Source organism: Cryptomeria japonica, chromosome 8 (genome assembly GCF_030272615.1).
Source record: "Cryptomeria japonica chromosome 8, Sugi_1.0, whole genome shotgun sequence".
Classification (NCBI taxonomy): Eukaryota; Viridiplantae; Streptophyta; class Pinopsida; order Cupressales; family Cupressaceae; genus Cryptomeria; species Cryptomeria japonica.
The window spans coordinates 172,737,825-172,763,983 of record NC_081412.1 but is presented as its reverse complement, the minus strand read 5'-3'; the positions used below and the strand labels follow the sequence as shown (position 1 = coordinate 172,763,983).

The following is a 26,159-nucleotide window of genomic DNA, read 5'->3' as shown; positions in this document are numbered from 1 at the left end:
TTAGGAACAATTTGCTATTGTGGGACCAAAATGAGGACAAAATGATGTCATTAGAGATGAAATTGGAACAATTTGATATCATTAGAGCTGAAATTGGGACAAATTGATGCAATAGGGCTGAAAGTGGGTTTGAATTGATGTCATAAGACTGAAATTAGGATAGATTGATGTCAAAGGTCAGGAAATTGGGACAAAATGATATCAACAGATATGAAATTGAGTAATTGACAAAATTGCTTAATCAGGACATCAAAAAGATTGATTTAGGTCAAAATGACAAGAAATGGATAGGAAATGATTAAATTAAAAGAAAGAAGAATGTCACAACATCGGTCAATAGTATAGACCAAATGGACGATGAGAAGACATGTTAAAAATAGGAGACGCAAGCATCAAACCATTTTTTAGTGTCTACAGATACCTTTGGATTGGGTGTTTGTTGTTTGGGAGATCAGTTGCAACAAGATTTATGCTTCTTTGTTACATATAGTGTAACTTATTATCTTTGTGTAGTAGTATGATGGAGGATGAGAGAATTAATTGTTACAAGTGTGGTTGTCGTTGCACCAAAAGATAGACCTATTAATTTCCAATATAACCACTAGACTTACAGAATCTACAGGAGGCGTTTAAGCCATGTCACAAACCGGAGCATTGCACTGCACAACAAAAGGATACCAAGGGTGCACAACTTGCAACAACCCCCCCCAGTGCAAGCGAGGGGTTTGAACCTGTGAACAAGCTCTGATACCACTTGTTACAAGTGTTGTTGTCATTGCACCAAAAGATCGATATGTTAATGCCCAATACAACTACTAGACTTATAGAATTCACGGGAGGTGGTTAAGCCATGTCACAAACCCAAGCATTGTGCTGCATAGCACAAGGAGACCAATGGCGCATACCTTGCAACATTCATGTGGGATGGTGGTCACATTGTTTTTTTTACAAGTATCTTGATGGAGCACAAGGAGTAATTTGATTCCTTGATGATATATGTGGCTATATGGATTGTTCCCTTGTTCATCTTTGAGGTTACTTGTTATCCCTTGTGCAATGAATCCAACAAGTGGGAGAATATTAGGAATTAGGTGTTGTGTACCTTGGATAATGTTTATAATGTTTAATTTATTATTTTGTGTGTGGTGTACCTAAGGGGACCTAGATGGATGTGCATCACTAGCAGTTAACACTCTTAGGACCACTTTATGTGTTGTGTGTAACATTAGAAAATATATTTAATGTGTGGGCTCACTTGGAAAATTTATTTATCTAATATTGGAGAAAGTTAATAAAGTACCCAATATTAAATATGAGGCAAATGGTTTTGTAATTTTATGGTATTAGTCATATGGTTTTATATAATACCACTTGGTGGTTTTGTGTGAGCTTGTTTCTATAAAAGCAAACACAAGGGTAGTTGTTTTAGGCTTGGCCATTTTGGCTAAGGGGTTGAGAGAATCTCTTGTTATATTTGTGAAGGTTTGAAGCATGGCATGGGACGTGTGTTAAAAATGTGATGTTGATTATTTTCATTAATGGTTATCATTGATGTCAACATATGAGTTGGTGATCTGGAAGATGCGTTCCAAAATCTTTGGTACTATGAAAGATGTGTTACAGTTGATATTCAGTGTCGATTGATTGTGTTGATGGTGATTCAGAATTCTTTATTTACTAGATGTGATATTGATCGATTATATTCATGAGTATCTTGATTCCATTCTTATTTTTGTTGTGTTGGGTAGTGCTTTTTGGGTCCAGATTAAGTTCAAAATTCGAGAATGAGTAATGACATTTGTATAGCGTATGAGTCATGTTTTGGGTTTGGCATTTGTGATGTATGTAACATGTTGATATGACCGATGATGTATGTTGTGGTATGGTCTACTTATCATTCCTTTCCACCACCAAAATGCTTAGTTCTAACCTATTTCAAATCTCTGTCTTGGCCAACTTAGAAGATTATGTTTTCCGGAGACGGTATAAATATGTGGATGATTTGAATGTATGATATATGGAAGATGTGCAAGACTAAAAAGGAAAAATCCAATTGATGTTGATGTTGATATGTGGAGTGTGTTGGTGTTGGGCACCAAAAATAGTTTCGATATTGCAAATTGTGTTACAGTCGTGAATTATCTTTTTCTTTATTCTTCCTTTAGCAATGAGCCTTTTGTTGGGCAGTGAGCCCTCCTATAGTGAGCCACCTTTTGTAAAAATCACCTTAATCGATGTTATATATTAAGAACTAACATTCTTCGTGGTTTTTCCCTTCTTGTGTTTTCCACGTCATATCTAGTGTTTATTGTGTGATATGTTGTGTGTATGTATTTTCATGTTATATCTATCTTAATTAATTATGTTGGTTATTCCAGATCTACAAAATATTGAAGTTAAATTTATTGACAATTGATTCATCCTCTCTCTTAGTTGCTCAGATATTTATCAGGGAAAGTCTCTAGTAAATAAGTTATTCCTAAGGAAAAATTTGTACTCCTTGAAGATGAATGAAGGTACACCTGTAGCAGACCATTTGAATAATTTCAACATGATTGTTGCACAACTAAATTTTGTGGGTGTAACAATCAGTGACGAGGATTGTTGTATTCTTTTTTTATGTTCCTTTCTTGACACATGGGATCATCTAGTGATGGACATTGGAAGTACAACAACCACTTTCAAAATAGAAGATGTAGTTTCTCTGTTGGTATCAGAGGAAGCATGAGGAAATCTTTTGAGATGGTAAAAGATGCTCTGGTTGTGCGAGGCAGATCAAAGGAAAAAGGCAAGCAAAAGGACAAGAGGTGCAAATACAAGTCATAGGGGAGATCAAAGTCTTTGGGAAAGAAGTCCAAGGTGAGATGCTAGAATTGTACCCATGGATTGGCCATAGCCAAAAGTATTGCGAGGAGAACAAAAAGAAGAACGCTTCTGATACCAAGTCTTCTTAGAGCGATGCTAGTGCCTGCAGTGTTGCCTTTGCAACATGACATCTCAATAGAGGCGAGTCTTGGTATTAAGTACTTTGGTCATTTTCTTGGAGAGCTTTATGATGGTGCAGTGTTGCATTTTGGAGCTTAGCATAGATTGATCATGATGGTGCTCTGGAATACCAAGAGACTTGCGGATCTGATGAAGAGCTATTTTCTAGGTTGTTACTGGATGAGATAGTTACAATTCTACATGGATGCTTTGTGCATGGTGAGAGGAGGTGAGATGCTTTCTCTACATGGGGATGTTAATAGTGGTTAGTCACTCAACATTTCTATGGTAGCATTTGTTGGATTCCTTGACTATGGTGCTCAATGTGGACATGATTGTCAAAATGGATTTGTGTCTGGTTTGGTGCTTAAGTCATGATTGTCTACATGAATATTCTCTTTGAGATCTCATTCTGCATGTAGCTAATGTGATAGTGAGTTTGGATGTAGTTGATTGGATCTTCGAGTTATGCAGTTGTGTGGGTTGATCACCTATTCAGTTGCAGTGGGATAACTCGTATGTGAACTATCTATATCCACGAGGTTTGATTCAGTGCTTTATGTAGATTTATCAGTTGGCCTTGTCCGTGGTCACTTGTGTATTGGTTTGGTTGCTTTAAGATAAGAGGATGGATGATAAGTGAGTACCTGGATAGTCAATTATGGGGTCTTGTAGCATGTTGCATTTTCTTGGTTTGGAGATCTTGGTTTCACTTGGTGTGACTAGCAGTACACCTATGTGTGTGGACCTAGAAGATTTTTAGATTTGGGAGATGGTGCGTTATGATGCTCGGAGAGACTAGAACCATGGTTTAGTGGGATCTTTAGTAATGATTTCTTATTCACCATTGCATGATGAATTATCTTCTTAGTGTGTAGATTTTTGGAGGACCCCTTAGATCTTGTTGTTGCAAAAGAGTCTTTCACATTTGCAGGTACACTTGTAGGAGATTGTTATCTTTATGATTTGTTGACATCTTGAGGGCTCAAGGAGTCCTTGTTTGAGGTGTTGGTTATGCTTGATAGGTGATATTGGTTTAGAGTATGATGGTGTTATGTCAAGGTACACTCTTGATACTAGTTTAGAGTCTGGCATGATACATTGTTTTTGAGACCATGGTATGTTCACTCGAAGCATGTGATCTCCTAAGGGGAGATGGTAAGATAGTGGTGTCATGATGGGTTTTTAATTCTGCAAATTGGAGTTTTGACAGTGGTCTAGTGATTTCTCTTTGTGTTGGGTGCATTGGTCATATGTCTGAGAACTTCATGGGAATGTAGAGATGCATTTGAAGTTTGGCATGGATTGATCAATTGATAGTACTCATAGATACATAGAGACTTAGGTGAGGCTATAGTTCTCTTGAGATGAGTGATGTATGTTAAGATGATTACCCTTGATGAGATTTCAGCTGGAAGTCCAAGGAGCCTACATCTTGGTTGAATGCGAATTCAACAGACCAATGTGGAGATTGCTCTTGGATGAGTCATGATTACTTGGAAATCTTGGAGGGGCATTCTTGTTCCCCACTCTTGGTCTACTCAACAGTTTATCACTTGAGATGTTTTGTCCATTGTTTCTTAGGTGCTTTATGTTTTTCTTTCATACTCATGGATCTTGAACTAAAGTTAGATAGTTCTAGAGGATTCATTGTGAGATATAGATAAAATGTTTATCTCTTTAACGTAGGGGATGGAAGTGGGTTGATTTCCTGAAATAGGAAATGGAATAGTTTGATCTTCTCTTGGGGTTGTAAAGAAGATCTTACTTGTCATAGCTGACACCTAAAGGTGTATGTAGAAGGACATGCTACATGTTTATGGTTTGCAACTTTCTCTCTCTTTGGTTTTTTAGTGATCTTCCTAGATGTTCAGATTCGTTGCATTGGATGTGAGATTTTGTATAGAGCTGCAATGATCAATAGTTTTTGGTCATATGTTGTTACTTGGGTGATGAAATAGAGGTTCTTGTATCTCTTTCTTTTGTCAGTTGTGGAGAATTAGCTATGTGAGGCTTGTTGAGAGAGGTGTTTCTTACAACAATGTTGTTTGCAAGATGTGCTTATTGTTGTGGATGGTCTTTGGTACTACATGGTTACTGTTTTTATGTGTTGCAATTGGTAGACTCTATATGTTTTTTTCATTCTTTTCAGATTTGACATTACCCATGCAATGGGAGGTTCTGGATGTGTTTAGTCTTCATCGATTGGTTTACACATGGAGCTTGTGGCTGCTGATTATGGGTTGGTTGTGCTAGTGGCATGATTTTACTGATGGTGGATACCTCTATGGTATGTGAGATTCGATGGTTAGCACTTGTTGTGTTTCAATCCCGTGGGTTTGTCAGTTGGATGGGACAAGTCATTTTGTTTGTTGTTATAGCTAACATTCAGTCTTGAATGTTTTGGAGATACCAATTTAAGTTCTTTGTAAAGTGGGAGAATATTGAGAATTGGTGTCTCAAACTCACTGGTTTAAATCTCGGTTAGATAGCATTTAGTTCCTGCAGTGAGCATTTTGGTGTGACTCTATTCGGTGTCTTGGCAAGCTTGAGCATAATAGTGATTTCAGTATGATTTCGAAGTTCGACAAGACTCTTCAAGCGGTGTGCATAATTTATGTTTATTACCGATATCGCCAAGATAGTTGATGGGTCTTGGCAAAGTCAAGAATTTCAGTGTGAGAATCCAGTTTCGGGAAGACATTTCTAGCTGCTAGTCGAAGTTATGGTTCTTGCCAATGAAGGTCAATGTCGATGAGACTTCGCTGAAGTCTTGGCGACAAGAAGAAATTTTGAGGTAACTTCAGTGTTCGCTAAGACAGTTCAAGCCAGTAGACGAAGCCATTGCTTTCTCTGATGGGTTACTATTTTGGCGTGACTTCTGTTAAGTTTGAGTGAAGAGTTGTTTTTGATATAACATTAGTGTTTAGTGAGACAGTTCGAGCAGTTTGTCGGAGGCATTTTTCTCGTCGATGAACTATGATATCAATAAGACATCAGGTTGGTCTCAACGACAAGCAGTTTTTCATTGTAACTTCGGTGTTCAATAAGACTATTTAAGGAGCTAGCCGAAGTTATGTTCTTTGCCTATGAAGACCATATCAATAAAACTTGTTGAGTCTTGGCGACAAGTTAGGATTTTGATGAGACTTTGGTGTTTGGTGAGACATGTCAAGGAGGTTGGAGAAGTCTTAACTCTCACTGATGAAGCAGATTTTGATAAGACATTGGAGTTCAATAAAAGAGTTCAAGGAGATTGTCAAAGGCATAACTTACTCCAACAAGCCAGTGTTTGATGAGACTCTATCGAGTCTTGGTGATAAGAAAGAGGGTTCTATTTAACATTGAAGTTCAATAAGACAATTCTAAGAGAGTGTCAAAGTTCTAGCTCTTGTCAATAAGCCATGACATGAAGTGGGGTCCATAGTTGAGTTGTTCTTGATTTTTTGAGTTGTTTGTCTATGATATGCCCAAGTTGGGATCAACTCAGAGGATTCAGTGAAGAATACTCAGAGTGTTTATTCGACAGTTGATATGTCTAATGGTTGGAGCCATGAGGATCTAAAATGAACTATTTTCTTGATAGAGAAATATGAACATTTGAAGAAATGGTTGCTAGTGGTTGGAAGTAGGTCGATTGTAAGGTTTTGTTGGATGTCGAACGTAATCTGTGCAAAATGTTATGCCTGTAATCTATGTGGGATCGAGTTCAAACTATTGTTTGTGTATGGTGCCTGAACAGAGACTGTGAATGTACACCTGAGAGAGAATAATCTATAACTTGTATGTAATAGACATTTTACTGTAATACAAGTTATTCTTCTTTAGTGGTGGGTTTTTTAGCCGTAAGGGTTTTCCCACGTAAATTTTGTGTATTCTTTGTGCTTGTGTGTATCTTTTGTTTACTCTGTCATTCTAAAAAGTGCATCTAAATGACTGAAATTGAAATTGAAAGTCACCTCTGCTTCCCTTCTCTTTAGATCTAAAACCATGGAAGGCATTTCTGCACTGTGCTTTCCTTACACAATCTTTGGTGCTCTAAAAGATGTGTTACAGTTGATATTCAATGCTGATTGATTGTGTTGATGGTGATCCAAATTTCTTTGTTTACCAAATATGATATTTGATCAATTATATTCATGAGTATCTTGGTTCCATTCTTAATTTTACTATGTTGGGTAGTGCTTTTTGGGTCTAGATTAAGTTCGGGAATTCAAGGATGAGTAATGAAATTTGTGTAGTGTATGAGTCATGTTTTGGGTTTGGCATTTGTGATGGATGTAATGTGTTGATATGATCAATGATGTGTGTTGTGGTATGGTCTACTTGTCATTCCTTCCCACCACCGGAATGCTTAGTGCTGACCTATTTCAAATCTTTGTCTTGGCTGACTTAGAAGATTATGTTTCCCAAAGACAGTATAAATATGTGGATGATCTGAATGTATGATATATGGAAGATGTGCAAGATTGAAAAGGAAAAATCCGATTGATGTTGATGTTGATATGTGAAGTGTGTTGGTGTTGAGGCAACGGAAACAATTCTGGTATTGCAAATTGCGTTACAATGGTGGATTATCTTTTTCTTTGTTCTTCTTTCGACAATGAGCCTTTTTTCTGGATAGTGAGCCCTCCTACAGTGAGCATTCTGACAATGAGTTGCTTTTTGTAAAAATCACCTTAATCGGTGTTATATATTGAGAACTAATATTCTCTATGGATTTTCCCTTCTCAGTTTTTTCGCGTCATATCTGGTGTTTATTGTGTGATCTATTGTGTGTATGTGTTTTCGTGTTATATTTGTCTTAATTGATTATGTTGGTTATTCTGGATCTGCAAAATATTGAAGTTAAATTTTTGACAACTTATTCACCCCTCCTCTTAGTTGCCTGGATATTTAACAATGTGTGCTTACATGCTTGTTCATATGCTTGTAGAGAGCTTGTGTTTCAAAAGTGTTCATGGAGGAATTTGGAGATGTATTGTAATGACTTCATTATTGAATAATATATGGAGTATGGATGCTTTTAAAGGCTAGGATTTTCCCTCTTGAAGGTTTTCCCAAAGTATATCTTGTGTTAATTTGATGTGTGTTGTCTATTCTTTTGCATATGGATTTAGAAGACTTGTTTGCATAGATTTCTCATTGGGTTATGTGGAAATTATTGTATTGTGGCTGCAATTTTCCTTCTAGCTTAGAACTATTAAATTTATGTGATTGTTCTAAAAGATAGCTCCAATCATAAAGGTACCAGGGTTGCCTCAAGATGATTTTTCATAGTTCATTTAAAATTTGCCACTAGTTGGAGGGTGCCACTTGATTTTTTCCTTGTTGAGTTTTTCATTGCATTTAACCCCTCATATCGCTTTGAATCCATCTGTGGGATCAACTAGAAGGAGAAGGTCAATAAGGAAAAAATCAAGTGGCACCCTCCAATGAGTAGTAAATTTAATGAATTTTGATAAAACATCTCTAAGAGGTGACCTTGATGCCTCTAGGGTTGGAGGCATGCATGTGTGTGCAAAGAGAGAAAATATCATTCTAACAAATTAATTATAACATTTATATATTAATTAATATTAATATTGTTAAAGGGGTTTTCTCAAATGGCAAGGCCATAAGGTTTAAGATGGAGAACCAAGTTCAAATCACCAAATAATATCTTAACACTAGATGCACACGTTTTAGCGATATCCCCACAATTGTAAGTAATTTCTCTACAATTGACTAGTATCCCTGTAATTTAGTGCTATCCTCACAATTGTAAATGATATTCCCATTAAATTGAATGATATCCCAACAAATTTTATTGTAACAAAATATTAAACCTTAAAACCAAACCAACATATCAATAATTAAAAATGTTAATATCATTGATTTTGTTTTATAAACATGTTAATAAAGATATTTTGATCTCTTCTATCTACCTTCACATCAAAATGATGTGAGCTCCTCTATTAAAATATGAACATCTTAGAGAAAAAAAGGGACGACAATATCTTTGAAAAACACAATCCCATTATATTTGAAAGTCCTTGAGAAGAAGACCCCTAACTCACTCTTGAACAATGACAAGCCAACTGAATTTCAAAACCCTTATCTAATATAAGACGGTTGACTTTTTCCGAATTAAAAAGTTTCACATTAAAATAGTTTATCCAAAAAAAAATTACACGAGTTCAGTAATTTTTTAAGGTCCTGGATGCGTATGCAAAAACTGTTTTTGATCACACACATCACATTCACCGTCCCAACTTGCTGTCAACATTTCTTTTCTCAAAAAGCTACGAAACACGGTAGTTTGAATTCGAAATGGAAACCTGAGGATACCCAAAATAAAAAACAGTTGGAAGAAAGACAAAAGAAGTAAAATAGTTATTTCTTTGTCTATTTCTTCCTCCTGCCCCTGTACTACCCCTCTGCAATTTCTTTCTGAGAAAAAAAAATGCATGAAAAATTCGTTGCAGATTTTAAGGGAATGGCTTTTCAATGACAGATGAAGAGCAGCGACAATAGAGTAGGAGACCCACAACAAGGTTGACATTATAATATTATCCGTTCCCTTCTTAGCATTAATCTGAGGGCACAATCTTTCTAATTGAATCTTATAATCAATTGTATATAGGTTTTTGGTTTGGTGGGTTATGGTTCTTTTTCCCATATATGATTTTGTTTCAATTCTTTTTACAGGTCGGAGATTCTTTGGGTGTTCTTCATATTTTTAGAATGTCAGATCACTCTGAAACAACATCTGTTAATCCGAGTTTTCTGATTGAAAAGGATAGTACCAGTGGGTTTGAGAAAATCAAATTGTTTGGGCCCAAAAGGTCATCTGCTGAGGTAGGTTGTAGTTACCCAATTTTGTTCTGTTTGACAGTAAATGAATTATTAAAGTTTGTTGTCTAACACATGTCAGTTATAAAATTTGGTAAACATCTATGTATTTTTATTGTGTGGATTTAATGTAGTTTATCACTCACACAGCATCCAGTTTGTTGCGTTGGCAGTAAATTGCAAAAGAAACCCCTGGATTCGTTGAAAGTCCTTCGCTGCTTTCCCCAAGTCATATTGATACGGTGATCACTAAATCTGATGTAGCCGCCACGTTATATTAACACAGAGTCCATTTAACTTGTAGTTGCGCACGCTGTGTTTTGAGCACGACCCATCTTTGCAATAAATGCCCATCTTACTGCTAGAGTATAGGCCTTGCATTTACTTATACATATTGTCGGATGTCAGAATTTATTTTGTTTACGGGGAAATTCGGCGGATTAACTGTCTAGAAACAGCCTGTCCTTCCGTTACACTTTAAAGGACAGTACCCCACTCTAGCCAATAAGCCAGCGAATCTTGCTGTACCGTTCTTAAATCGAATACAAGAATTCATTCAAAGTGGCATGCTCTTAGCCGCATTAACACAGAGGATTCTTGATGTGGAGGCATGCTAATTGGGTTTTGTGTATTTTTTGATAGACAAGTAGCCTATCTTTTGCATTTGTGTTCTCAGATAAATGTCTCATCTTACTGCTAGGCCACAGCCTTCCCGACCTGGTTCGCAGAATCTAGCTTGGCTGAAATAATATAATTTTCTTGTATAGCCGTGTATTCTTGGTTCTGTGTCATTTGTTGCTGATGAGTTACTATGTGTGTATTCATTTGATAACTGCTTTCATCTTACTTCAAGCCACAGCCTGACTGGCCTGTAAAACAGGGCTTGCATGGTGGAAATTATGTAAATCAGTTGAAAGTGCTTTCAGATTCAACTGTGTGTATTTCTTTGCATCAATCTTTCAGATTACACTCAGTGATCAATCATCAAGACGGCTCGAGAAGTAGCAAAAAAAAGAAAAATACATATGGTTGAATCTAAAAGAACTTTCAAACCAACTTCCTAGACTGGAAAACTCTTGTCTACTATTATCTAAATTGTCAACGCCTGTATGTGTTCCTGGTTCTTTGACATTTGTTGCTTATATGAATTATAGCCTATAGGTGATGTGTATAATTGTTTTAAAATTGTTCCATCATATTTATTAGCTTTCTTATTGGAATTCATTAACTTGGGGAGAATGATTTTCTTTATCATTGCTTGTATATTTGTATTCCTGATTCTAGGCCATCTGCCACTGATACGTGTATAACTTTAAAGATCACATGTCTTGTTTGTTTTGATAACTGTTTGATCTTACTGTTAGACAATAGCCCTACAAAGCAAGTTATCAGAAAAAATTGCGCTGGTGGGAACAATATGAATTACCAATACTTTTATATGAGGATATTCTTTTTTTATGCTGTTTGCTGCTGCTATGGGTTATAGACGTGTGTTTTTGTTGCAATACGTTCCATAAGTACCTGTTAGACCATGATCTGAGAGACATGGTAATCACTTCAAGAAACACTAACTTATTGGAAATAATATATAATTAATCAGTACTTCGATATGTGCTTCTTCCTGTTTGTGTTTCATTTGCTGCTGACATGGTTAGGTTATGTATGTACCCATTGCAATAAATGCCCTATCTTACCATTACACCATATCCTGATGGACCGGTTTATCAGATTTGATTAGCTTGGTGGGAGTGATATATTTTACAAGCACTTGTATACACGTATTCCTGGTTCTGTGTCATTTGTTGCTGATACAGATTATAGGTTATATGTCTGAATTCGTTGAGATAAGTGCCCTTACTTACTGTGAGACGGCAGTCCAATAGCATGATCATCAAAATTTATTGGCCTGGCGGGAATAATATAGTTTATCAATATTTCTATATGTTTGTATTCCTGGTATATTGTCATTTGTTGCTGATATTCTTCATAGGGCATATAGGGTACCTTGGGGACATACCTATTACAATTTCATCATATCCATTTTTTTTTCTTTTTAAGTTTCTTGCTTCATTTATGTCAGCAATTCCGGCAAACAGGTTATTCATGAATTGCTCATGGTACAGGGCTCTGAAACTTTAATTAGTTCATTGAATATTTTTTAGATTATATGGATATATGTGGAATTTGTTTTTTTCTGCATGACAGGCAACTGGCCTCATGGAAGAGCAAAATTGAGAAAAACTCATTAATACCTACATATGTGTCTATACTTGGTTTTGTTTCATTTGTTGCTGATACTAGTTAAGGGCATAGGGTGGTCCATGAGTACCTTGATCTTTTATTTAATATGGCTCATTAGATCCACTTCCTATTTCTTTTTTATTTTCTTTCTCCCTTGATTTTAGTTTTGCTTCAACAAAAAATCATAAGTCAATCTGAGTTGTTGTTCTGTTATCTTTTTAAGTTTATCAAATCTCTTCTAGGTTATATGTATTTAATATTTATATGGTATATGTGTGTAGGTGTTGCTGTATGGTGGGCAAGTGACCTCATGGAAGAGTGAAAATGGAGAAGAATTGCTTTTCATGAGCAGTAAGGTGACTGTGACATCTCTTATGGATTCATTATTTATTCCATAATTAAAAAACTTATGACTTTGCAAAACTTGGCCGATCCAAATTTGACTTGGACTCAGCAGCCTGCCCAAAACTCACCAAAACTTAACTAAATTTCCAAACATAAAAAGGCATATTCTAAAACATGTATAAAACTGATTTTAGAGAACTGATATTTAGTTTGTCATTCATTCACAGATAAAAAGAAGCTTAATACATATCATGGTGTTATATGATAAAAAATTGCAAATACAATTAATATTTTATAAATTTGAAATTTCTTCTATGAGTAAATTTTAAGTGGCTGTGTGGGTGCTCTTGAAGTGGATGATATTGATTCTGCTTGAGAAAAACTATCTATTTGTAGGCATATCATGGACAGCTGCGTCCATTGGCACATCTTCCACCTTCTCATGTGGTCATAGCTTCTGCCCATTCTGGTGGTTCTTTATTAATTTCAGCTAACTCTTCCTCAAAACAGAGGGACTCTTAGGCTCATCCATATCATCAACAATTCAATTTAAATATGAGTATATGTCATGAAGGTCTATGGCATGTAGCTGATGATTGTATTGCACAAAAACAAGGTCATCTAAGCACTTTTGAGTCAACATTTTGCACTTCTTTGTGTGGATGGCTTTAAATGTGCTCAAACTACACTCACAACTAGAAGTGCTATAGGGCTGGGATAACATGCAAATGGCAATTTTTTGAAGCTTGCGCATTTTTGCACCATAATCTTCTCACTGCAAATCTATAACTTTCATAAACAGAAAGATAAACTAAAATTGAAACTTATTAAAGTTTTAGTTAATGTTGTATTTTTTTATCTGGCTACAAATTTGTTCCTTTTCGAATGAGTAAAGGTGAAGAAACTTGCAATTCGTCCAAAATTGTGTCTCTAAGGTCTTCGTGAGACACCATCCTCTCTATTCATGTGTTGGAGCCATCCATGACGTCCTTGGCAAATTTCATGTTCAAATACTAGGTAGGCATCCACATGGATGTGTTGGTGGAGTTTTTAATTCCACCTCCTATCAGTAATGTGCCAAATGGGTTCATACTTTTTTTTAGGTTTGATACATAAAGTGTTGTATTGTCTCCTTGGCCTTGTCAATGGTCTCGTATAAAAAAAACCCATTGGGTTTTTCTTCTTATCTACCAACTGCAGAACCCTAACCAAAGCTTTGACACCTAAAAGAAAACAATATATCAAATAAAAATCTTTATTTGAAAGACAAGAAAAAAGAACAGTAAACTAAAATTGTAAAAAGCTGAATTTATAAGTTATCTTCAGGATCTCATCCTTATTTTTGGCAAAAAATTAATCAAAAACAGTCTTGACTACAATCTCCCCTTTGGGAATATTGGAACAAGCAGCTTTTGTCCACCTAGTTCTCACAAACATCTGCTAAAGAGATGGTAGTGGGGCTGCAATACTCTACAAAGTGATAAATTGGTGGAAAATCACATGATTCTAGGTTGCACTAGCTTCTTACCATTAGTGTGCGCTCTCATCAAATTAAGCACCCAAGGGTGATTGCAGATGTATTTTGTTATGTTTCTTGCATCATTCACCATGGCTTTGACCCATGAAAATTTGCCGATATCCTCAAGAGCTCTGCAAAAAAAAGTAGGGTGGCTTTTTTCTAGTTGCCTACTGGTTGACATGTGTTGTTTGAAAGGAAATAAAAGAGCAAGGAAAGGAAAATTAATCCAAGAAAGTTTATGATGAAGTAATTGTTACCATGAGAAAAGCAAAGACCTTAGAGCATCACCCAAATGTGAAGAAGGAGACACAAGAACTTTTGAAAGGGGAAAAGCAAAGAAAAACCCCTTGTGATATTATGAATGAGGCAATGCCTAAAAATGAGAGAGAGAGAGAGAGAGCAAGAAGCTCTTTACAATATTGTCATTAAGAAGAAATGAGAGAGGAGGCATCTCTTAAATAGAGATGAGGAGAGGAGTTACAAAGTAACTCCCAAATCTATGAATGCCACCATTCATAAAATGTGTGTGCCATGTGTCCACATCCTCTTATGGAGGAGATCTAATATTCCTTAATAAAGGAAAATAAAAGAAATGACTTGTCCTCACACATGTACTAGAGGACAAATTACATGTAAGAATTCCAAAGGAATATCCTAAACTAAATAAAAATAAACCTAAGCTAAGTAAAGATTAAATATTCTAACACCCCCCCTTAAGCTTTACTTGGGGAGCTTACATCAAACCCTTCAATGGGTTGTAATCCAAGATTTTTACAATGAAATTGGAATTTTTCTTTACAAAGTGGCTTGGTCAAAATATCTGCAACTTGGTCTTCCCCCTTGCAATAGAGGAGTGAAACTTGCTTGTCTTCAATTTGTTCTCTAATAAAGTGGTGTTGGAGAGCAATGTGTTTTGTCCTTGCATGGAAAACTGGATTTTTAGCCAAGGCAATGGCACTTTGGTTGTCACAATACAATGGAGTTGGTTCGTGTTGAGGTAGACCCAAATCTTCAAGTAATCTTCTAAGCCACAAGACTTCTTTGGAAGCATTAGTGCATCCTTTGTACTCAGCTTCAGTGGATCCAAGAGAGGTAGATTGTTGCTTTTTACTATTCCAAGAAATTGCTCCTGAACCAACAAAGAAACAATAACCACAAGTAGATTTCCCATCATTGGGATCTCCACCTAGATCGGAATCAGTAAAACCTTTTAAAGTAAAATCAGAATTTGCATCATAAAACAAACCTACATTAATTGTTCCTTTAATATATCTTAAAATTCTTTTAGCAACTTTAAAGTCTGTTTGTTGAGGTTTAGACATGAATCTTGAAACCAAACCAACACTATAAGCAATATCTGGCCTAGTAAGAGTTAAATAATTTAAACTTCCAACTAATTGTCTATACAAAGTAGCATCAACAAGAGGAGTTTGCATATCAAGCATTAACTTAGTGCCTAATTCAATAGGAATTGAAACATGATGAGCATCATTCATTTTAAACTTATCTATGAGATCTTGAGCATATTTACTTTGAGATAAGAAAATTCCTTTAGAGGTTTGCCAAATTTGCATTCCTAAGAAATAATGTAAAAGACCTAAATCAGTCATTTGAAATTTTTGATTAAGTTGAAACTTAATATCATAAATCAAAGTATTGGAACTTGAAGTAAGAATCAAATCATCTACATACAAGATAATAATTATAATATCATCTTCACTATGTTTAATATACAAGTTAGGATCATTTTTACTTCTAATAAAGCCTTGAGTAAGAAAGAATTCATTAATCTTTGAATACCACTCCCTAGGAGATTGCTTTAATCCATAAATTGATTTCTTTAATTTACAAACTAAGTGTGCATTACCTTCTTTAATAAAACCAGGAGGTTGAGACATATAAATTTCTTCATGTAAATCACCATTAAGAAAAGCACTTTTAACATCCATTTGGTGAATAGGCCAATTCATTCTAGAAGCTAAAGCAAGCACAAGTTTAATTGTAGGCATTTTAGCAACAGGAGCAAAAGTTTCAGTATAATCTAAGCCTTCAATTTGAGAAAAACCTCTAGCAACTAATCTAGCTTTAAATTTACTAACTTGATTATTAGCATTCAATTTGGTTTTATAAAGCCACTTGCAAAGAACAAGATTTTTACCATGAGGCAAGGGAACTAAATCCCAAGTTTGGTTAGAAGTTAAAGTATCATATTCTTCCTTCATTGCTTTTTGCCAATGCGGTTGATTTTTAGCTTGATCAAATGTTTTAGGATCATTAGAATTCATAATAGTAGTCATTAAAGCATAATTACAATAATTAACTCTCCTAGCTTGAAGTTTATCCATTCTAGCTAAGTATTCATCACTATCTTGAATTAAAGATTTAAACCATTTAGGTCTTCTTTTAGAAGTAATGGATTCATCACTAGAAGAAGAGTCATGAGGAGTAGAGTTATTATTATCATCATCGCTATCACTAGAAGGAATAGAAAGAGATGCATTAGGAGTAGGGTTAAGAGAAGGAGGTTGGTCCTCCACAAGCACAACTTTGGTTTGACCAAGTTCATCATCCTTCACTTTAGAACAATCATGAATGCCCTTTTCTGCAATACAAACATCTCTTGCAACTTTTACCTTGTTAGTAATAGGATTGTAAACTCTATAACCTTTAGTATTTTCATCATAACCAACAAAAATAAAAGGAGAAGATTTAGCATCTAATTTTTTTCTTTTCTCCTTAGGTTTGTGAACATAAGCTATGGAACCAAAAATTCTTAAATTCTGCAAATTAGGCTTTCTACCAGACCAAGCTTCTTCAGGAGTTTTATCCTTTAAGGCTTTGGTAGGTGTTCTATTAATTAAATATGTTGCACAAGCCATAGCTTCAGCCCAAAACTTGTAATCCATATTTTTAGCATGCAATAAACATCTAGCCATTTCAACAATTGTCCTATGCTTCCGTTCTGCCACACCATTTTGTTGTGGTGTATAAGGAACGGTAAGCTCATGTTTAATTCCAAAAGATTTTAAATAAGCATTAAATGCATTATTGACATATTCTCTTCCATTGTCAGTACGAAGAATCTTAATTTTAGAACCAGATTGCCTTTCTACAAACATATGAAATTCAGTAAAAACATCAAGCACTTGATCCTTACTATGAAGGAAATATATCCATGTTCTCCTTGAAAAATCATCAACAAAGGTAAGTGCATACCTTGATCCTTGGATGGAGGGATTCTCCATGGGACCCAAGAGATCACTATGAACGAGGTGCAATTTAGTGTATGCCCTCCAAGATTGACCATGAGGAAAGGGTTCCCTATGCATCTTACCACTCATGCAACCATTGCAAACAATTTGAGAAGGAACAATAGTAGGCAATCCATCAACCATATTTGCTTTTTGCATCAATGAAATATAATCAGAATTGAGATGGCCAAGTCTTTCATTCCATATAGTAAAATCAACAGTAGTAAGCAAAGAATACTTTGGAGGAGCAAATTCATAGAACTTGAATAAGTTATCACTATCCATTTTAGCAGTAGCAATAACATGATTAGTGTTTGGATCAATGATATAACATATGCCCCTATAAAAGTTAATCTTATAATCTTGACAAAGTTTAGGAACTGAAATCAAATTTGATTTTAATTCAGGAACATAAAGAACATCATGTAATTTCCCATTAGGAACATTCACATCACCAATAGCTTCAACTTTACAACTATGATTATTAGCTAATTGAACAGGAATATTAGAAGTATCGGGATGCAAAGATTCAAAACATTCTTTATGAGAAGTAACATGTTGAGATGCACCAGAATCAATAATCCACTCAAGTGGTTGAGAAACATTATAAGTACATGTAAATGCATGACGAGATGAATTACCATTATTATTACCTTTCTTATAATGAGGTTTATGTTGATTATTTTGATTATTTTGATTCATGGGCTTTTTACCATTTTGTTTCTTAAAACAATTATTAGTAATATGTCCATCTTTCCCACAATATGTGCAATGGGGTCTTGTTTGAGAATTATTCCTTTGATTATTGTGATTATTATTATGATTATTATTATGAGAATTATTATGATAGGATTTAGAATGAGATTGATAATTAGAAGATTTGTGATTATTATTATGATTATTATTATGATTATGATTATGTTTATTATTATTGGATCTAAAAGTATTATTATGATTTTGATTTTTAGACATAAAAGCATGTTCACTACTTTTAAGAGTACCAAATTGAATTAATTTAGCTTCCTCTTGACGCAATAAATTACGAAAAATATCATATGTTAATTGAGTAGCTAAGCTAGGAATAGCAAGTTGAGCATGAATATTCGTAATAAATTGTTGAAATTGACGAGGAAGACATTTTTTAAGAATAAGATGAATTAAACGTAAATCAGCTAGAGTAACTCCTAAACCAGTTAATTGACTATTAACAGAATCAAACTTTAATAAGAATTCATCCATAGTTTTAAAATCCGTATACCTTAGATCTTCAAGTTGATCTTGAAGTTGAATTTTTCGGGATTCATTTGAGCTATCATAAGTAGTTTTTAAAATTTCCCAAGCTTCATGCGCTTTTGTACAATTTCCAATTAAAACATACAAATCAGGAACCATTGAAATACCAATTAAACCAAGTGCTTCCTCATTTTGAGCCTTCCATCTATCTAGGTCGGCTTGAGGAGCAGATGTAGCAGGTTCAAATGTTTTATCAGTCGCAACATCCAAAAGGTGTTTGAAACGAAAAATAAACGAGATATGTGTTTTCCAAGAATGATAATTGGAACTATTTAATTTAATTTCTGGAATTAATGTAGACATGATAGCAAAATAATAGTTTGTAAAAAAAATTACCCCTTTGATTAAAAAGATAAAAATTAACCTCCTTGATTTAAAAATAAACCAGATTTGAGTAAGAATTATAACAAAAGTTATGTTAAAAAAATGTTATATTCAAATCTTAAATAACAAATTTTTAAACAAAAAAATATTTATCAAAGAAAAAATTATATTTTAATAACAAATTGAAATTGATTTTTTTGTTTTTTTTTTTAAATTTGATTTAAACAATTGTAAGTCTTAATAACAAAATAAAACTATTGTATTTTAAAAGCTTTATTAAAAAAAAACTTTATTCAAAAAAACTTTAATAAATGTAAAAAAAACTTGATAACTAATTTTGTTTAACGTTATTAATCTTTATATATAGACTATTTAAACTTTTTTTTTTTTTAAATAATACAAGTTTAATAAAATTTAATATTAAACTAAACTTGATTTAAATAAAATAAGTTTTAAAAAACTTTTAAACTTGCCAGATGACTGCAGAGACGTTAAATGACAAAAAAAATTATGAAGCAAGCAGGTAATAATGATTTGCAGGGAATACACAGAAGTTGCAGACCACAGAAGTTTTTTTGCAGCAGTTATCAAGGGAGACGTTTAACACACAGAGGCGAGGGAAGCTATACGGGATGATGCTTAGCAGCACACGATGAAAGTAAGCAATTTCCTGCGTTCCGAAAGCCAAATCCTACCAGATCCCTCACTTCTTTACAGGCGGGAACTTGTAATCCAGTATGGCGCCCGTCGTTTGAGTGGGAAGATTTCGGCAACGGCGGGAATGGAACCCGCGACGTCAAACCCTCGCCTCCAGAAAATGCAGAGGTGCTGAATCTCAATTCCAAACGAGGCGTGAAACAACAGAGCGTGTATTTGGATGAGAAAAACAATGCCGGTTACTAACAAAACGGTTAGGGAGAACAATAGAGCAAATAAAAGGATTAGAAACAAGGATTTAGAATGAGATTGATCAATGTTAACTTAAAACAAGGATTAGAAACCTGCTTTGATACCATGAAAGGAAATAAAAGAGCAAGGAAAGGAAAATTAATCCAAGAAAGTTTATGATGAAGTAATTGTTACCATGAGAAAAGCAAAGACCTTAGAGCATCACCCAAATGTGAAGAAGGAGGCACAAGAACTTTTGAAAGGGGAAAAGCAAAAAAAACCCCTTGTGATATTATGAATGAGGCAATGCTTAAAAATGAGAGAGAGAGAGAGAGCAAGAAGCTCTTTACAATATTGTCATTAAGAAGAAATGAGAGAGGAGGCATCTCTTAAATAGAGATGAGGAGAGGAGTTACAAAGTAACTCCCAAATCTATGAATGCCACCATTCATAAAATGTGTGTGCCATGTGTCCACATCCTCTTATGGAGGAGATCTAATATTCCTTAATAAAGGAAAATAAAAGAAATGACTTGTCCTCACACATGTACTAGAGGACAAATTACATGTAGGAATTCCAAAGGAATATCCTAAACTAAATAAAAATAAACCTAAGCTAAGTAAAGATTAAATATTCTAACATTGTTGCATTGTTCATCATAACTTGGACAACATCTTGCATACCCACCTCCATAACCACCTCATTCAACATGCTGCTTGGTGTTTCACTGTTTTGTACTGCATTTGAGGTGTCGATTGACTTAAGAACATCACTTGATGACTTAAAGTCGTGAGAATTTAATTAGGGCGCAGTTCTTGCCATTTGTCCATTTATTAAGCAAAATAGTGCAGCCTTTTTTTTGGCAAAGCTATCTTTAATTCTTCTATTAAGACCTTTTTCTGTCTAACAACGTCATCCAACAATAGCCTACTCAAATCATAGTAGGTGGGTGACTTATACCCTTTCCTTACTATTGTCAATGCAGTGACAACTGACTCCCAATAAGGGTTGCTTGCAATGCAGAAGGGTAAGTTAATGAAATATCAAAAATTGGCAGAAGTTTGATGTGCAACAAAGGAACCACGAATATGTGAATGCAATGCAGCTGGCCAATTAGAAATACTTGAGGAAGAAGAGCCCTGTATCCATGGGACAATGCATGAGCTCACCACTTTGGACTTAGGAAAGCACCCATTACAGTTAACATTGTCGTTCCAGTCCTTTTCTTTTCTAATTTCCTCTCCTCATATGGAGTAAGGAGAGCATTAACCTCTCATATAACCTCATGCTTCACTTTATCACATAGTGAAACATCTCTTCCAAGGACCCTTGCACAATGAAATTTGAGCTGGTTGATACCTCCTGTCATCTTTTGTCCACAATGCAAATTACCAGTCATACTTGTTCCCCTAGGGTTCCATACTTCTGAGTAAAGTCCTTAGCCTTGCCACCAAGTTTACTTCCCAACAACATTCCTTACACACAACACTGGATTTCAAAGTTTTAATACCTATCATAAACATTTTTTTATAAAAATAATCAAATGCAATCGCTTGCAGTTAACATAAGAAAACCCACAAAAAACAAATGGAATAATGAAATGCTAGAGTGAGGGAAAACATAACAAAGCTCTGAGAAACAAGATAAAAATTCAGAGACAAACCTTTTCAATGCTTCCAAAAAACTTATCCCATGACTCCAGTCAACTTAAAATTACCAAAAATCTGTTCATATTGCCTGAATTTGCAGAAAATGTTTTTAATGTGCAAAGGAGTGAGAGCTAAAAGAGTGAAAGTTTAAAAAATTAACTTTTTTTTTTCCTTCATCACCACAGACTGTCTTTTTGCTATGGTTGGCAATTTTTTCATACAGATCATGATTTCTTGGCAAGCTTGTCACCAAAAAATTGACATGTTTTTTGGGAAACTCACACCCAAGTTTTTGGTAGAGACTTGGCAGCTGTTTTGCTTCACAAGAACTCGCCTGTCAGGTGAGTTTTTGGGAGTTTTTAATCTATTTTATTCCATTGGAATCATGATTTTCTCAGTTCATACTCTACTGTATGGCTATTCATGTGATATTTTTTGTCCTTAGCCTACCATTTCTGTGGTACAAAAAAGTTGAAAAATAAAAAGCAAGAGTGTATCCATCTGCAGTTTTCAGCTTACAAACTACCATGGTTTTTGAGTGTTTTAACATCTTTTTTAAGAGGACATATACTTTTTGTTTTTCCAGGAATCACAAACCTGTGGTTCTTATACGATATATTGTTTTTCCCTTTTTACCTGGGGAGAGAGACAGAACTCATAATTACCTATTATAATCATATTTTTCGCTGCCAGTAATCTAGGGTCAATGGGTACGTACCTTTGGGGTTCAAATTGAAGGTCTCATTAACATTGGGCCTGCATGTTAGCTTTTGGGCTTCAGGCCCAAACCCAAAGTATTTGCATATTTTAACTGTGCTTTTTGGTAATAGTTTTTCAATCCATTAACTGTTTACAATTCTAAAATTTCGCTTACCCATATGTGCATGTTAGGCTGTCTTCAAGCCACCAAAGCCAGTAAGAGGAGGGATTGCTATCTGTTTTCCACAGGTAAGCCTTACATTTTTCTTATTCTACACTGATTTCAAAGTTTGAAAGTTCTTATTATCTTGAAATATTTCAATCTGATACTAATGCAGTTTGGGAACCTGGGTTCATTGGAGACGCATGGATTTGCAAGGAGCAGAATGTGGGTTATAGATCCCGACCCACAACCTCCCCCTACTAATGAAATGACTGCAGTTGATCTACTTCTGAAACCTACAAACGAGGATATGAAGATCTGGCCTCACAAGTAATCCCAAATCCGTACAGTGAAGTGATTGTTATTTATGGTTGCCAGAAATCAACATCCCTGGATATTTGAGGCCATATCAATAATTTTTTTGAAAACCATTTGCACGGACATAAACTTACCAGTCATTTTTGCATCTGAGATCAAAATTAATAAGTTGATGATGTGACAGCACTTCATATCTACTAACAGCTGATTCTAAATATTCACAATTTTTTTAATTTTGTCTATCTAATCTCAACCTGTACTTGAAATTCTGGAGAAGCATCATCAGAACTCCTGGAGTTTTCCTATGCTTTTTCATCTTTTTAAGTACAAGCATGATATATATTAGAACTTCGAAATGCATTTTGCTGCTTATGCTTCATCTAGTTGAAACAGGGATGCACTGTAATTTCAAAATTTTCAATAACTTTTTTCAAAATCCATTTTTTTTGTTTCTGTAACCCTTGCCAGGAAAATCCCTTAAAACTCTGATTTGCATTTCCCGAATAATGTTTCTGATATTTATGTTAATAAAAAACATTATATGTTTTTGTCAGAAATCATATTCTCACTACTTAATAAATGTGTTGCATTAATGGCAGTTTTGAACTGAGATTGAGAGTGACCTTGGGAGCTGGAAAGCTTCAACTGACATCACGAGTGAGAAATACTGACAACAAGCCTTTCACCTTCACACTTGCTTTGCATACCCATTTGTCTGTATCTGATATCAGGTACTTAGCAGTTAGCATTGATTGTTCATACTTTTATCTATAGCAACATGGTTTATTCCTAGTGTAAATTCATCTGATTAATATTTTTATGTTTCGAGCTTAACACAACCAAAATTTGATATGGATTAACTGGGTGACTGCTGAATTGATGCAATGTTATGTATTGTATTGCTAAATGTGTTTCAGGGCAGCTTATTTGTCGTATTGAAAATTTTGAAACCTTATGCAATTACATGTGCATGACTGATTTATTAAGTTTTCCAGTGATGTGCGGGTTGAAGGATTGGAAACTTTGGACTATTTTGATAACCTTCAGGACCGTCAACGCTTCACAGATCAAGGGGATTCTATTACTTTTGATTGTGAGGTAATCATGTTATTAAGATAGGGCAAACTGCACATCTTGTCCTTCATTGTAACAACTTCAGAAAAATAATAACTACAATTAAACACTGTCTTTTACAGGTGGATCGAATCTATTTGAGCACCCCACAATCACTTGCAGTGATTGATCATGAGAAGAAAACAACTTTTGTCCTTCGGAAAACTGGGTTTCCTGATGCAGGTAACAAACTCATTGCATTAAGCCTATTATAACCATTGTTAATATTTTACAGAGTTTACTCGAATATGAAGTGTTCTGTTGGGTTTTAAGTTGATTAATGTCAAATGAACAAAGATTGTATGGTAGTCTTAGCAGGCATGTTGTACTGTGTTTTAAATCATATACATTTGCAGTTTGCCATAGTCTGAGCCCAATGTGGATTATTGCTGGGCATGTTGCATATCTTGACATCTCAGGGCACTTAATGATTGATGGGCTTACTTCGTGTTTTCCTGAATTATTATTGACATTATTTTCCAGTAGCCAGATAATAAATTTGGGGGATATTAGTACAATGAAAATAGCATTTAAATTAGACATCACAAAATAGAATCACAAGATTATGTAATATTGGCTTTATATTTTCTGCTTTTGGCTATATTTTGTTGAAGATATTATTTTCATAATATTTTGTCGACATCAAGAAAATGATTGGAGCCTTAATGTGGGAATGAACAGCTGTTTGGAATCCTTGGATTAAGAAATCCAAAGCATTGGTTGATTTTGGTGACGATGAATACCTACGAATGGTTTGCATTGAAGCTGCAGCTGTTGAAAAACCCATTGCATTGAAACCTGGGGAGGAATGGACTGGCCGCCAAGAGCTGGAAGTGGTTTCATCAAATTATTTCAGTGGGCAGATGGACCCAGTCAATTTGAAGGGTAAATCATGACAAGTCCACTTGTCATATGGCCTAAGGCTTGGATCATTTGCTTAAAACTTCAAACAAGCGTGATCTATATTCATCAGATTCTGGCATATACTTCTTGTGAGCAGTTACCATTTTCACGTCACTCCAGTCTCCAGCATTGCAGATTTTTTATACAATTATTTAGAAGTAATATCAATGATCATTGCTTTTGTTCTTTTTTTTTGTACAATAACTTCCACATTCTTTTTCCACTCAAGATCAGAACAAGGCAAGCAGTTTATAGAATGATATTCTTTTGGTGAACCATTGTGGGCACCAGATTATTTTTTATTTTTGTTACAGTGGACTGAAATTTGTATGCCCAAGAGGCTCGAATACTTCACAAGATTCCCTGGGAAAAAGCTTATTGTGCTATCATTATCATAATTTCTTCACAAGAGTTCACTGGAGCAGGTTAATTGTATAATGTTTTCTTGGTTGCAATGGCAAATTCGCATAATTCAATACTCCAACCAAATTATTTATTGTTTATTTTTGTGCCTCTAGCTTTTAAAGGGAGTGAACACCCAAGAAGCCCTTTTTTGGGTAACTTTCTTCTGAATGGGAAATTTAAACCGCTCTTGAACATTGCTGTAAACAACAGAAATTTAAACCATCTTTATGCCCTTGCTATTTAAAATTTCGTAGCTTTGAAGTTTTATTTTAATTTCTTTTCGTACTTCTTTATGATTTGTTTGCTACCCACCTTTATCAGGCTCTGGTTTTGAACAGAATCAGATTAAAACAAGTTGATACATACAATATAGGATTTGAATTTTGACCCAATTTTTTAATACATGGTTTTACATGGTTTTGCTTTGCAAGTTGGACCAAAAAATTGTCTTTGTTGCCTGTTTGTAAATTTTTTGATATAATTATTGTTATTATTAGTAAACAAATTCATAAATACCTTCATGTTCTTCTAATTGCAATTACTTGATAATTTTTCTTTTTGTCATTTAATTTTGGGTGAGAAATTTGTACAGTTATTTTTAATTTTATTATATAATGATATACACCTAGATATGTTGAACTCCAGATCAAAAAAGGGAACATTAAATTAAAAATGCATAACACTAGGCTATTTTAATTGTATAGCTTGATAAAATATTTGTTACAATGCTGTCTATATCTAAGGATGTTTACTCAAAGTTTGATTAGGAGGTTAAAACCTAATAGATAACAAAATTTGAAATACAGCAGTATAGGGGTTGAGCAATCTTATATTACCCAAAAGGAGTCTCCTTTAATTTTGTTGTTTTAGCTGTGAGGTATGCATTGTGAACTTAGTGTGCAGTTCTACTTGTGTATGTTTGAGAGTTTAAATAATCCCCAACACTACAACAAAAGGCAATGGATTTTGACATTGGAATTGCGTATAAACTTGTTTATAAGTGTAGATAGTGATAATTTCTTGCAAAATAAAAGAGTTAAAGTGTAGGATCCATCATATGTTTTTTGGAGAGAGAAAGAGATGCATGATTCACTTGAGAAAGTGAAATGTTTAATTGATTAGAGAGAATGAAACTTATGATTGATTGGAGAGAGAGAATGAAACTTATGATTGATTGGAGAGAGAATGAAGCGAATATTCAATTAGAAGTTGAAGTGTGAACCATTGGA

At 34.7% G+C, this 26,159-nt stretch overlaps 1 protein-coding gene across 2 annotated transcripts; it reads left to right on the top strand.

Moving 5' to 3' along the window:
• Positions 1–9,149: 9,149 nt before the first annotated feature.
• Positions 9,150–25,028, top strand: LOC131050632 (putative glucose-6-phosphate 1-epimerase). Of its 2 annotated transcripts, XM_057984831.2 has the most exons (9): positions 9,150–9,521; positions 9,676–9,825; positions 12,342–12,416; positions 22,221–22,277; positions 22,367–22,521; positions 23,109–23,240; positions 23,505–23,607; positions 23,706–23,805; positions 24,304–25,028. In XM_057984831.2, the coding sequence occupies exons 2-9, from the start codon at positions 9,712–9,714 to the stop codon at positions 24,516–24,518; spliced, it is 951 nt and encodes a 316-aa protein (XP_057840814.1). In that variant the 5' UTR covers positions 9,150–9,521; positions 9,676–9,711; the 3' UTR covers positions 24,519–25,028. The 2 variants fall into 2 exon arrangements, with proteins under 2 accessions (XP_057840814.1, XP_057840815.1); XM_057984832.2 differs by lacking the exons at positions 9,150–9,521; positions 9,676–9,825 and adding an exon at positions 10,000–10,061.
• Positions 25,029–26,159: the final 1,131 nt, after the last annotated feature.